Raw genomic sequence first — 14,066 nt, 5'->3', positions numbered from 1 at the left:
CCTCAGATCTTCCCATTTCGGCACCTAAACATGTAGGTCTGTGTCTACCCCTGTGTAGGCTGTTCTATTCAATGACGATGCTTTTGTACATGAAATACATAGTAAGTTTTCATTGATATCAGTGCTGTGCAGCGCTTTTTATTATTGTTATTATTATTATTTTTATTATTGTGTGGCAATGAAATTTCAATGCATGGATCTGCAATCAGCATTTGTCTCCAGAAGGTGGTAAGCCGTCTCCCTTACTTTTTTTATTTGGTGTAATGGTAAATGTGTTATACATGTCTTGGATGATGCACATTGCAGCTCCTTGCACTACAGACCTTCAGGCTATTGTAGCAGTTTGCACTCCTCAATTTTAGGAACAAGGTGTCATGATTGTCTCCCTGCATGTGGAGACCAGCCTTTGAACTGGAGCCTCTCATCTGGCTCTATTCATTTAAATGGGTTTCATTTCTCTTGGCACTGAAGGGGTTAGTGCCAGTTTTGCTATTGCAGCTTTTCCAAAGCAGTTCCTTGCAGATTGATCAGCTGCACTTACTAAGTAGTCACACCCTTCAGCTTTAAATAGTGGTGTATCCCAGCACTCCCAGCTGAAGATACAAAGTCATATGGGTCCTGGCCCCCTTTGCGGAAGGTTTTGCAAGTCATATTCCTGTGCTCAGGCTATATATTGTTAATTTTCCCCTGTTTGTCTTTACGTCCGTGGTGTGTTGTTAGTGCAGCAGTGAGGGCTAGTGAACCCCACCTGCCCTTCACCAGTCATTGTTACTATAGGGTCTTCTGAAGGTCCCAGGTTCCTGTTCAGCAACAGTTGCGGATACTGTATAGGAACTGGTGAGGAGAGAAGAGACAGTTGCAGGTGAGGTCAGGAGGTGCCCACCTACCCCTCTCACTAGTTCTAGGGCCTCCCGTTGTTTTTGCGTTCCCGGTGTCCCACTTTTCTTGTGTTTTTTGTTGTGCATCAGACACACGTGGGTCTGAACGCACCCCGCCATGATTGCTACACCCGGCAAGCGTGATACAATGCCATCTTATGAAATCCCATTTCTGTATCAGCCTATAAAATGCACTAAAAATATGTGAGCACCTAATTAATAAAAAATATTTTATTCTTACAGCTGCAAAAAATACAGATGGAGACTGGACACATGATTTCAAGGATTCCTGAAAATTAAGAAGATGTTAAGCTACTTCTAAATGAACTATTCTTAAAAGCCTACCAGACGTCCAGTGACACAGCCAAGGCTTGTTTGGATATAGTGTTACGTAGGAAACCTAAGAATTGTAGGCTGCTTCCACAGCAAGCTCCTGAAAATAAGACCAGAAGCATGAGATAGGTGATGTAACGCTATGTTCATCTGCAATCCTGAGGCAGTTTTTCTTATCTGAAAATCTGAACCAGTGTTCAGAAGATATATAAGGAATCTACTTTGTCAGCTTCAGACTCTAAAACGCTCTTATATTGAAACTGACATAACCTTCCTACAAATTTACTTATTTTCAACAGACTTTGAAGAGCCTTGCCATGGAGGAATATGAATTTAGTGTTAAACAGTTACAACCGAATGTCATATCGGTACGCCTCTACAAGAGAAAAGTGGGCGGCCTGGGGTTTCTGGTCAAACAAAGAAGGAGCAGACCACCAGTGATCATTTCTGACTTAATTCGGGGTGGGGCAGCCGAGCAAAGTGGTCTTGTTCAGGTCGGTGACATTATATTAGCAGTGAATGATAGGCCACTTGTAGATGCTACTTATGAAACTGCCCTGGAAATACTACGCAGTATCAGCTCAGAGACATTTGTGGTGCTCATTCTTAGAGGTCCTGAAGGCTTCACCACTCATTTGGAGACAACCTTTACAGGAGATGGAACACCCAAAACAATTAGAGTTACCAGACCTCTGTGCCCAAAAACAAGTGACTTGTCAAGTCAGAGCCTATATAGTAAAGACCAACAAAATATGGTGGACAGTGCCACAAGTTCAGCTGGTTCTTCTTGGCAGGAAGTCCACCAGCTTCTAAACTTAAATGGGCTTGACGGGATCAAAGGAGATGACATCAGTATGAGTCCTTGCCATAATGGCGGAGCCGAAAACAATGTTATCATGAAAGAGATTGAACCAGTAGTGAACTTGCTACAGAATGCTTGTAAAGAGCTAAATGGAGATCATGTAGCAGAAAGGAAGGATGCAGAAGTTCAAGTTGAAAGGTAAGACATCCCTCCATAAAATAAGCCTAACTTAACCTCCTGCTCTAGCATTGTATATTAAATGACAAACCATCATATCATTCAACCCCCCATTAGATGTAATTACAGTAGTTCACAAAAGAGTGTACAACCCTCACATTTTTGTAAATATTTTATTATATGACACTTTGGTACTATGTAAACTAGTCAGTGTGCAGCTTGTATAGCAATGTAAATTGGGTGTGCTCTCAACATAACTCAACACACAGCCATTAATGTAAAAACTGTATTGTCTCATGAAACGATATAATAAACTATCAAAAATGTTAGGGGTGTACTCACTTTTGTAATATACTGTATATCCCTTTACAAAAAGGAACTGAATCGTCACTTTTAATACCTGTGAAATGTAATCAGTCTTCAGTTGGCAGCTGTATCTCTAGAGTATGATCAAATTCAGCATTTCCTAAAGATATTATAGCACTACTCTAATTTTCTTTCTATATCCACTTTTACATAAGCTCTCAATATCCAGGTCAAACTGTAACAGTTGGGGTTCCGTGGTAATATAGTAGTGGCTATGTGTTAGTGGTACTCTCCTTCAAGAATAGAGATAATAAAATGTGTTTCACACTTGAAAATAAGAATATTTACCTTATCTGTATGCAAAAGCAGAGACTACCTCTCAGACTATTTCTTAAATGAAAACTTTTTTAGGGTATGCGCACATGTTGAGTATTTGGTTGCAGACATTTCTGCACCATTTCTGCATCTTTTAGAAAGAAAATCCCAGAGCAAAAACGCCCCTTTTTGTTGCATTTTTGCATGCGTTTTTCAATTGAATTCAAAGGGTAAAAAATGCAGAAATTACATGCCGCATATGATTTACTGCACCAAATCTGCAAGGATAAAATACTCAACGTGTGCATTACACTTCAAGATTCTCATTGACTTTGCTGGCATCAGGATTAGCTTGCAGTTTTGTGACATACGCATAAAAAAACAATATAAAAACACAACCTTAGTGTCCAAACCCCCCCAGTTAGCTACACTTAGACAGAAAATTCAAAATAACTTTATTCAACTCCATTCATTTTTCAGAATATGCAGGGAAATAGTTCGTGCTTATCATAAATGCTGTAACAGTCTTGAATATTTAATACTGAACCCCATTCTCATAATACTAATACATTCAGCTCTGACTCAATATTTGCTCTATAATTTACAGACGTATAATTTTCACACTTGTCACCAATTTTCAAAAATGTCAATAAAGGTGGATAGCATTTTATGGGAGGAATAAAACCTTCCCACACAGCAAAATATTTATTATTATTATTATTATTATGTATTAGTGATGAGCAAACATATTCAGCACTATTCATTACTCACACGAATATTAAGGTATTTAGGATATTCATTACTCGTCGAGTATTTTGCTCCTCGCATCATGAGTTGCGAGTCCCCACCCCACATGTTTGGCGCCTGATTTTCAGCCACTAAACATGCGGTTATTGCCTGCCAATCAAAGTAATCCTGTAGCCATCTTTGCTACTGGCATTACTGTGGTTCGCAGGCACAGTGAAAAAAAAAATGATGTGCGGTCTCTCGCCTATTTGTGATAAGCAGTTCTGGTTAAGGAGACAGCTGGGGACTGGTATACTCAGGCCAGGAAGGTCCATGGTTATTGGGCCTTACCCAGCCTAAAAATAGCGGACTGCAATTACCACACAATTGGTGCATCCAGTTGATGCGTCAATTGTGGCGCTTTACAACTCTCAACCTGATTGTCCTGATGCAGTGGCAATCAGGGTAATATATGGGGTTGATTTCACCTGTGATTTGTCAAAAATCACACCTGCTACCAAGCCCTGGATTAGTAATGGAGAGGTGTCTATGAACAACCTCCAATTACCAACCCTGTAAGCAAAAAGAAAAAAACCCACAAACACACAAAAATCCTTTTTTTAATTACTTCACCAACCTCTTTCACCAATTTATTAACCCCCAAAACACTCCAGCAAGTCTGACGTAATCGACACAACGTCTCACGATGTTCCCAGCTCTGTTACATCCAGAAGCTGCAGTGATGGAAAATGTGATTGATCACTGCAGCTCCTGGGACACACTGAGGGCAGTGAGGAACTGGGCTGTAACAAGCTGTGACGTCAGTTCCAAGTGTAACCACCGGGGAACCCACTACTGGATTGCTGAACTGTTGGATTGTGGGACACAATGACACAGCAGTCTTGAAAACCAGCTGTCAGGTGACCGGCGTTCACGCACCCCCACTGCCCTCAGTGAACTCAGTTGAACCCACTTCCATATTGCTGGAATGCTGTGCCGTCATGTCCCGCAATCCAACAGTCCTGCAATCTGGCGGAGGAGCAGCAGAGGAGTGTGAACTCCGGTGACCTGACTGCTCGATTGCCAAACTGTCAGACTGCAGGACACAGTGACACAGCAGTCCAACAGTCCAGTAGCTGTGAGGCTCAGAAACCTTAAAGGAGCATTTAAGGGAACCATTAACTTTCCTGGAGTTCCCAGCTGTTGGGACACTTGGAGGATGTGAACTCTTGCTAGAATATGAATAACTAATCGTATGCTAAATAGTTACAAGTCAAATTTATCTATGAAATAGCCAAGATGCAGTTCTGATACCATTTTTTTTTTGCCAGGAGGTGTAGATTGGGTGCAGGAGTATGGTGTAAAAATGTCAGTATCAAATCTGCATCTCTTGGCAAAAAACTGCACAAAAACATTTTTGATGCTGTTTCTGTGTGGTTTTCTGCCAGGAGGTACAAATTTGGTGCTGAAATGTCTGCACCAGATTTCAGCACCAACTTTGTACCACCTGGCAGAAAACCGCACCAAAATGGCATGAAAACTGTTTTTGTGCATTTTTATTTCAGATTTGGTGCTGAAATTTTTACACCATATTCCTACACCCAGTCTACACCTCTGGGTAAAAAATTGCATCAAAACCACATGCGTTATGATGTGGTATTGATGCGATTTTTTTTGCCGGGAGGTGTAGTTAGGGTGCAGGAATGTGGTGCAAAAATTTAAGCACCAAATCTGTTTCTCTTTACAAAAAAATGTTGTTTTGTGCCTGGAGATGCAGGTCTGTGAACTCAGTGACCTCACTCCGGTCACTGAGTTTAATGAGGTTACCTGAAGTCAGGTGACTTACTGTTAACGGTGGAGGATCGTGAGAACCTCCAACTGTGACTGCAATTAACCTGAGTTACTTCACCACTCATCGCTGTGGCGCAGTCTCTGCCTGAAGCTCACAGTGGGCAGTCATGTTCTATGTCCACACGCTGTGCCTTCAGTAATGTACCATAGCTGGAATCATCTAGGGACCTTGTGTATATTACTTCAGACATGGGTGTTGTTTGGGTTAATAAAGTGGAGAAAGAGGGTGTTTTTTGTATTTTATTTCAAATAAATGAGTTTTTCGGTGTTTGTGTTTATTTCTTTTCACTTACAGTTTAGTTAGATGCCTCCCATTACTAATGTAGGGCTTAGGGGCAGCTGTTGGCTGCCTTTAACTCCTTATTACCCTGATTGCCATCCCACCAGGCCAATCAGGATGAGCTAGGTAAAGTGCCAGAATTGTCACATATAATAGATGTAACAATCCTGGGCGGATGCAGGCTGCTGTTTTTAGGCTGGAGTGGCCTAATAAGCATGGGTCTCCCCAGCTTGAGAATAGCAGCTCCCAGCTGTTGGGCTTTATCATAGCTGGGTATCAAAATTGGGCAGTGCCGCATGACATTTTTAAAAATTATTTATTTAAATAGTTTTTTAAAAAGCCGTATGCGGTCCCTCTTATTTTCATACACAGCCAAAATAAGCCCATGGCTGGGGGCTACAGCCTGTAGCAATTTGCTTTGTCTGTGCTGGGTATCATAATATATATAATGACAAAACAATTTATTTATGTTTACACCAATAGAGACGCACGCACAGCACCTCTGATTGGTTACAGTCAGACACACCCCACCCTGTGTGACAGTGTGTCTGACTGCTTACAATCAGAAAAGCAGGTGCTGCCAGTGGACGGGAGAAGCAGTGCATATATATGAGGTAATGAGTGGCCCCGGAAGTAGTGTGAGCGGCCCGGAAGCAGTGTAAGTCACGTGACAGGCTTGGTAAGTATAACGCGCCTTCTTTCCCCTTTTTTCTTTATTTTGATTTTTTTAATTACCCAAGTTGCCAGACCTGGATTGTTACCCAGAGTTCCCTGAGAACTCCGGACCTACGGTCGGTGCTTGGGTACTTTTGAGCCTGTGTGGATTCGGACTTTTATAGTCTGCGTCCGCTCATCACTAATCATGCTGTTTCCTGAGACACTAAAATTACAAGAATCACCCAGGATGCCGGTGTTGAAGTGAAAGCAGAAGAAGTTTACAGTGCTTCGATCCAGCTGCTACAGAGTACAAACCTAGATGCTGAATCAAGGTCTTGCAGATCTTTTTGCTCAACTCTAGGAGACAGATATTCTGCTGCTTTTAAGGTGGAGTGTGAACAGTTTCAGTGCCAATATTTTATCTGACCTGCGTGTGCAAAATTGTTAGATTTCTCTATACTGCGAGTGATATAAGTATGGAACACATCACCAATTTTCTAATGAAATATATTTCAAAAGGTGCTATTCACATGAATTTCTCACCAGATGTTGATAACAATCAATCCAAAACATAGATGTCCATAAATTAAGTTATTAGAAGAATACAAGGCACTCCCAAGGTTGGCTGCAACGTGTGATTTATTTAATGTGCATAACAACAAAAGAACGTTTTCGGTCCATAGACCTTCCTCAGTAAGCACATTCGTGAGGAGGAGTTCAGCGTGGGTGATAAGCGCGGTGTCCACCGCCGCATGGAGGCTGCCATGGCAGCCTCCATGCGGCGGTGGACACCGCGCTTATCACCCACGCTGAACTCCTCCTCACGAATGTGCTTACTGAGGAAGGTCTATGGACCGAAAACGTTCTTTTGTTGTTATGCACATTAAATAAATCACACGTTGCAGCCAACCTTGGGAGTGCCTTGTATTCTTCTATTGACAAAAGGCCTTGGAACCTGAAGTGCACCCCTACATCTATTATCAGTATAGAGGAAGTGCCATTTACTCCTTTGTCATAAATTAAGTTATGTCTAACAATGAGAAATGAAACAAGAAAAAAGTACTGAACACATGAAGAAAGAGATATGCAAAAAGTCATGGAAAGTCATGACACCACCTGAAATCTGTCAGTAGTTAGAAAGCAATCCTGCCACTTATTGAAAAATAATATCATATAGTTCAACTGATGGCCAATAAAAAGGTTTATAATTACCAAGGTGCAACACAAGAAACATCTTGTAATTGGTAAAACCAATGAACTGTCTGAAGACCTCTGCAGCATTATTGTTTCAAAATATACTGATGGCATTAGTTACTAACAATTTCTAAACCAAAGGTTTGAGTGAGCACATTTGGGGCCATAATCCGTAAGTGGAAAAAACATAATTTCCCCATAAATTGGCCACAACCAGGTGCTCCCTGCAAGATTTCAGACAGACAAGTGAAAAGAATTATCCAAAGAGTTATCCAAAAGCCAAGAACCAGCTCTGGAGAGCTACAGAAAGACCTGGAATCAGGAGGTACAATTGTTTCAAAGAAAACAATAATTATTACACAGCACACAATTTATGGATGGCTATGGTTGATTTCTGTGCATGTGTGAATTGGATGGGTTGTTACCGGCAACTGTTGAGAAATTCATATCCATAGCACCTTTAGAAATATTTACCGTATATACCTAAAAAATTGGTGAAGGGTTCAATTCTTATTTCACCCTCTGTATTTACAAAAAATAAATTTGATAAGTGTGTAATGGATATATGAAAACCAAATATTGTCTGGGCACAGGTGAACAGCATGAGATGATAGATAAAAGGTTGGTATGAAAGTATTACTCACATCACATCACTTTTGCTAAACCCTTTACCAGTCGTAAAGTAGTGCATAAATTAATTGAGACAGTTTGAGATGACAACTTGAAGCTTGGGGATTGCATCCTGGTGTTTATGAGCAATGACATACAAGAGCACTGTCCTTCATGTCATGTCAACGATTGTTGAGAAATCAACATGGTGAATACAGGGAAACTTGGAAAATCAGAAATGGTGACAAAATAAGGAAGCAACAATAGAAACCAAAGAACGGTAGTAATAGTTATCACAGGTTTTAATACTCTACATTGGTAAATGGAATAAACTGAATTTATAGACTTGATATTATAAGAGTAAAAAGTAACCTTAAAGCCAAAATTACATATTTCTATTTTCACACTGGCCTCTACATCACCTATCTATCCTGCCACAAGAGCATCACAAATTATGAGAGTAAGAAGTCGCATCTCTAAAACTAAAAGGGTCATTGTATCACACTAAGCGTGTAGCATCAAGTAATAACATCTGATTACATTAATACAGGGAAATATTCACTTAATTATTTGTGCTTTCATTTTCTCAGGCCATTAGGTAGTTTGTAATTATTATTTTTTTTATTTACTTTCCTGCTGCCAAATTATTTTTATAGAAGTATCAATTAAACTTTTCATTTAAAATGTTCTCATTAAGGAGAAAAGCAAAGAAGGGAGATTGGAAAATAAACTGATTTACAAAAATAATTAGCAATGGACTTGTTGCCATCATCAAGTATTAAATCATTACTGGACAAGTTTAATTGTCAGTGTTTGACAGCACGATCCAAGGGGTTAACAGGCGGGGGAGGAGCTATGATCCACCTGCGCCTGTTAGCCACACATGTCTGCTGATCAGATCAGCAGACATCTGTGGGGAATACTGTGGGTTTGCCACTGGAGCTAACAGTAAATGGAGGGAGGCAACGGACACCCCAGTACGACCTTGGTCATTAAGAGCTTACAGGGGTTATCCACCTTTAGATACAATTGTGTTTTCTAGTTAAAGGGAATCTGTCAGCGGGTTTTTGCTATGTAAACTGAGGACAGCATGATATAAGAGCTAAAAAACAAAAACAACTGTGCTTCTCTTATCAGTATGTGTTCAATTGTTTAAGTAAACTAAAAATTACCGTTACAGAACTAGAAACTGTAGTCCGATGTTCCCCTCCTCTGATTGACCCCTCACAGTAAAGCACAATCTTATTGAGAGCCTAGTGTGGGTGGGACAGCTCTGCTGTGTTCCAGAATGTAAATTCAGAATCCCTTTTACATTATGTTGCTTTCAGATGAGGTAGCAAAAACCTGCTGACAGATTCCTTTTAAGTGCATGAAAGCGGTATTTTTTGCAATTGGTTTTCATTAAAAATGTTGCACCATTTGCCTAAATAAGTTAACTGAAAATCTATTAGTCAGCCTGTTATGATGTTTTGTACAGGAGTTTGTAATTTTTTCAGTGTTTTTTGAGTTCCAATCAGCTGATTTATTAGCATAGATCACATGCAAGTTGAATGTGCAGGACAACAAATAGTTCTTAAAAGCAAAACGGTGCAAAATGTTTATTCAAACCCAAATGCTAAAATAATTTTTATCCCAATATACATGCATTTAAGGAAAAATAAATGTCCCCAAAGGTAGACAGCCCCTTTAAACTGGCTATTTATAATGGAGAACTTAAAGGGAATCTGTTGGCTTATTTTAGCCCCTAAAGTGACTACACGTGTGTGTAGATCATAAAAACACAAGTCCATGCCTTTATTACTTAAAAAAACACTTCTCTGTGCAGAGAAATCCATCTTAGCCAAGTTTCACTCATTTTTGAAACACAAACTGTTCTTGCATCAGAAGACCACTGCGTCTCCTGACCTGAGATAACTACTTCATGAGCATACACGAAGCAGTTAGCGCAAGTCGAGAGATCCAATGGTCAGGTCAGGACTTTTGATCTAAGAATGGTTCTTGTTTCATGGATGTGTGAAGTCAACCATACCAGTCATATGTAAATGAGGTTGAAGATGCTTTGGGTGAAACTGAGCACTTCCATTGTCTTGGTTTACAGCTTCATTCTCAGTCTAATGGTGGTGTCACACATAGCGACGCAGTAACGATCACAACCAGCGATGTGATCTTATCAGGATCGCTGCTGTGTCGTTACATGGTCGCTGGTGAGCTGTCAAACAGGCAGATCTCACCAGCGACCAGTGACCAGCCCCCAGCCAGCAGCGATGCGTGGAAGCGTAACTAAGGTAAATATCGGGTAACCAGGGAAAGCACTTCTCTTGGTTACCCGATATTTACCTTAGTTACTAGCGTCCGCCGCTCTCACGCTACCAGTGCCGGCTCCCTGTTCCCTGCACTCCTAGCCAGAGTAGATAACGGGTTAATTACCGGATGTGTACTCCAGCTACGTGTGCAGGGAGCCGGCACTGGCAGCGTGAGAGCACACCGCTTAGCGCTGGCTCCCTGCACTCCTAGCCAGAGTACACATCGGGTTAATTACCCGATGTGTATTCCAGCTACGTATGCAGGGAGCCGGGAGCCGGCACTGGCAGCGTGAGAGCGGCGGACGCTTGTAACTAAGATAAATATCGGGTAACCAAAGAAAGGGCTTCTTGGTTACCCGATGTTTACCATGGTTACAGCTTACCGCAGGCTGCCAGACGCCGGCTCCCTGCTCGCTTCAGTTCGTCGCTCTCTCGCTGTCACACACAGCAATGTGTGCTTCACAGCAGGAGAGCAACGTCCAAAAAATGAAGCAGAACATTCAGCAACAACCGGCGACCTCACAGCAGGGGCTAGATTGTTGCTGGATGTCACACACAGCGACGGGACGTTGCTGCTACGTCACAGAAAATGGTGACTTAGCAGCGATGTCGTTGTCGTCGTCGCTATGTGTGACACTACCTTAACTCCAACCTCCAATGACTGACATGCTGCAGCAGATCAAACGTGGAGGACGGAGTTAGTCTGCGAATGGATCAGTGAGTTGATGCAGTGAAAGTGCTCTGTCATGCCCAGTGCAAGACAAACTATCCTCATCTGCAGTGGCGTAACTAGAGTATGACGGGCACCAATGCAAAATTTCCTCCCCCTCCATGTTGGTCAGATGTATGGGCCTTTGTAGCATTCTAACTCCTATAATGACACAAGTTTTGCCCCCACTCCCCTCTTCATTAAGTAGTATTGTTCCCCATCCTGTACAAATGTCCCTCATCCTTTTAAATATGTCCCCCATCCTGATATGTCCCCCATCCTGTGCTCCATTCCTGGTTAATTTTTCCCCAACCTATATGTCTCCCATCCTGGACCACTTTCTGGTAAATATGCCCCCTATTCTGGTTTATATTTCCCCATCCTAAACCCCTTTGTGGTAAGTATGTCCTCCATGTTGATAAATATTCCCGCATCTTATGCTCATTCCTGCTAAATATTTCCCCATCGTGATATATATATATATATATATATATACACACATATATTCCCCTTTCTGGTACATAGATGTTTATTCTGGGTCCCTTCCTGGTACATATGTCCCCATCCTGGTATGTATGTCCCCATCCTGGTATGTATGTGCCCATCTTGGTAAATATGTCCCCCCATCCTGGTATAAATGTCCTCATCCTACCCCCCTTATTAATGTGTATGTCTTTATCCTGGGCCCCTTTCTCGTATATATATTCTTATACTGGACCCCTTCCTGGTGTATATATGTCCAAATTTTGAGCCCCTTCTTGGTAAATATGGCCCCAATCCTTTATATATGCCCCCCTTCCTGGTATATATATATGTCCTTATCCTGAGCCCCCCTTCCTAGTATATATGTCCCCATGCTGGGCTCCTTCCTTTTAAATATGTCTCCATCCTGGTATATATGTCCCCCATCCTGGTATATATGTTCACCTTCATGGTATATATGTCCTTTTCCTGGGCTCCGTCTTGGTACATATATATGTCCCCATCCAGGCCTCCTTCCTGGTAAATATGTCCCACATAGTGGTATATATATATATATATATATATATATATATATATATATATATATCCCCCCTCCTTGTATCTATGTCTTTAACGTGGGCCCATTAATGGTATATATGTCCTTATCCTGGGCCCCTTCCTAGTATATCTGACCCCTTCCTGGTAAATATGTCCCCCATCTTACTCTATATGTCCCCCATCCTGGTATATATGTCCCCATCCTGGTATAAATGTCATTATCCTGGGCCCCTTCCTGGTATATTTCTTCCATCCTGAGCCCCTTTCTTGTATATATGGTCCAAATTTTGCCTCTAATTCATAAAAAAACAACAACATTTTTCTCACCTTCCTGAGCTCCCACGTCTTGCAGCGTCTTCCTTCTGTAGCTGGCGCAGGAGCCAGCAGCTACTATTGCCATGCCTGCTATAGCAACACATGACATAATTGCCATGCGCCCACAGTCATGGGCACGCTGATGTCAGGTTCTGGCCTCAGACGCACATCCAGCTGAAGTAGGTGCTGGGGTCGGCAGGCCCCCTGTGCACCTGAGACCGATTGCGGTATCAACCCCTGTGACCAAAATAATTACACCCCTGCTGATCTGCATATCACTTGACAGCCAACTCAGACAATGGCCGAATCCCACTACGGGGGGCTCCAAAATGCAGCTGCTGGGGAGATATCTCGGAATGCCACATCAGGCAGCCCGATGGCACCACCTGCTGGCAGTGCCTTTCCGCCCTGCTAGATATGCATCTGTGAAAGGCTGGACAAGAGCTAAGGAAGGAAACTAAATGTAACAGATGGATGTAGAGTCTGGTTACAGTGAATGCTGGATTATTTTTTATGGAAAATCCCTATAATTTTAAGGCTTTCTGCATCATAGTAAAGCTTACACAATGTTTGTGAGGTAGAAACAAATGCTGCATTTGAATAAATCAAGTGAACTTTAAGACTGCAGTGAAGAATTCGTAGGTGGTATTTTCTCAGAAATCTATTATTTGTTTGTTTTATACAGTTGTATTGTGTATACTGGAATATATAAATGTATTCTTGCATTTCTTCTTGGAGAGTAGCTGATATTTGTTATAGTGTAATCTGAGAGTAATTAATAGCTGGACTACATGACAGTATTTGGAAGGCACTAAGAAATATCATTCTTTTCAGATTAAAGGATGGTGGCTAAGTTCATCTTCCTCACCAGTGAGAATTATGTGGACATATTCACCTCCTGTCACTCTGCCTTTTGTGACAGCAATGTGTGAAGACCTTTCTGTGTTAACTATTAGTTCCAATTAGGCAATTGTCTATCCCTTAGAGAAGCCACTGTGATGTCTCATCATGACATTTAATAAAGTTAGGAAGAAAACATAGCATTTTTTAAAACATGTTTTCTGGGTTTCAGAACCCATAGTTTCAGAAAACTATGGCTAATTGCCTAATTAGCTAATCCTCGTGCACCCATAAATCTGCTTCTGTTTATAATTTTTCATTTTGTTCCTCCGTTGCGGATATATGTGTGACGCCCTGGCAAAACCAGGTAGTCACACAGTACAGGCCCCCGCAAAGCACCACTCCCACACAGGGTTAAACCAGCCGACAAAATCCTAGTCACCCCCTCAAGGAAGGACAGACACACCAGTGGGCGGGACCAGGTGAAAGAAAATGCCCACCAAGGGGTCTGGGGAGCGCGGGGCGGGAAAACAGTTAGCTAAGTCTACAGTCTGAAGGAGTCTGAGTTGAGTTTGGAGTGGAGTGGAGTCTGGAGGTGAAGCTGACAGGTGTCACGGTCGGAGCCCTGACACATTGGCTAGGTGGCAGACAGTGGTCAGTGCCAGCAGGAGACGGGGAGACGGCTGCCAGAGATCCGAGGTGGACCGGGGAAAGGGTTGTAGCGCACCGGTACTGACACTGGAGAACCGAC

The 14,066-nt window shown here is 41.9% G+C and overlaps 1 protein-coding gene across 6 annotated transcripts in view; it reads left to right on the top strand.

Annotated features, from left to right (window-relative positions):
* NOS1 (nitric oxide synthase 1) overlaps positions 1-14,066 on the top strand; it is a 672,503-nt gene that overhangs the window by 494,648 nt on the left and 163,789 nt on the right. For all 6 annotated transcript variants that reach the window (XM_075324076.1, XM_075324084.1, XM_075324068.1 and 3 more), the window contains exon 2: positions 1,122-2,211. In XM_075324076.1, coding sequence (XP_075180191.1) covers positions 1,529-2,211 — 683 coding nt within the window. In that variant the 5' untranslated portion in view covers positions 1,122-1,528. The remainder of the gene's footprint in view (positions 1-1,121; positions 2,212-14,066) is intronic.

Source organism: Anomaloglossus baeobatrachus, chromosome 1 (genome assembly GCF_048569485.1).
Source record: "Anomaloglossus baeobatrachus isolate aAnoBae1 chromosome 1, aAnoBae1.hap1, whole genome shotgun sequence".
Classification (NCBI taxonomy): Eukaryota; Metazoa; Chordata; class Amphibia; order Anura; family Aromobatidae; genus Anomaloglossus; species Anomaloglossus baeobatrachus.
The sequence above is the reverse complement of the archived record's forward strand: the minus strand, read 5'-3'. Positions and strand labels throughout refer to the sequence as shown.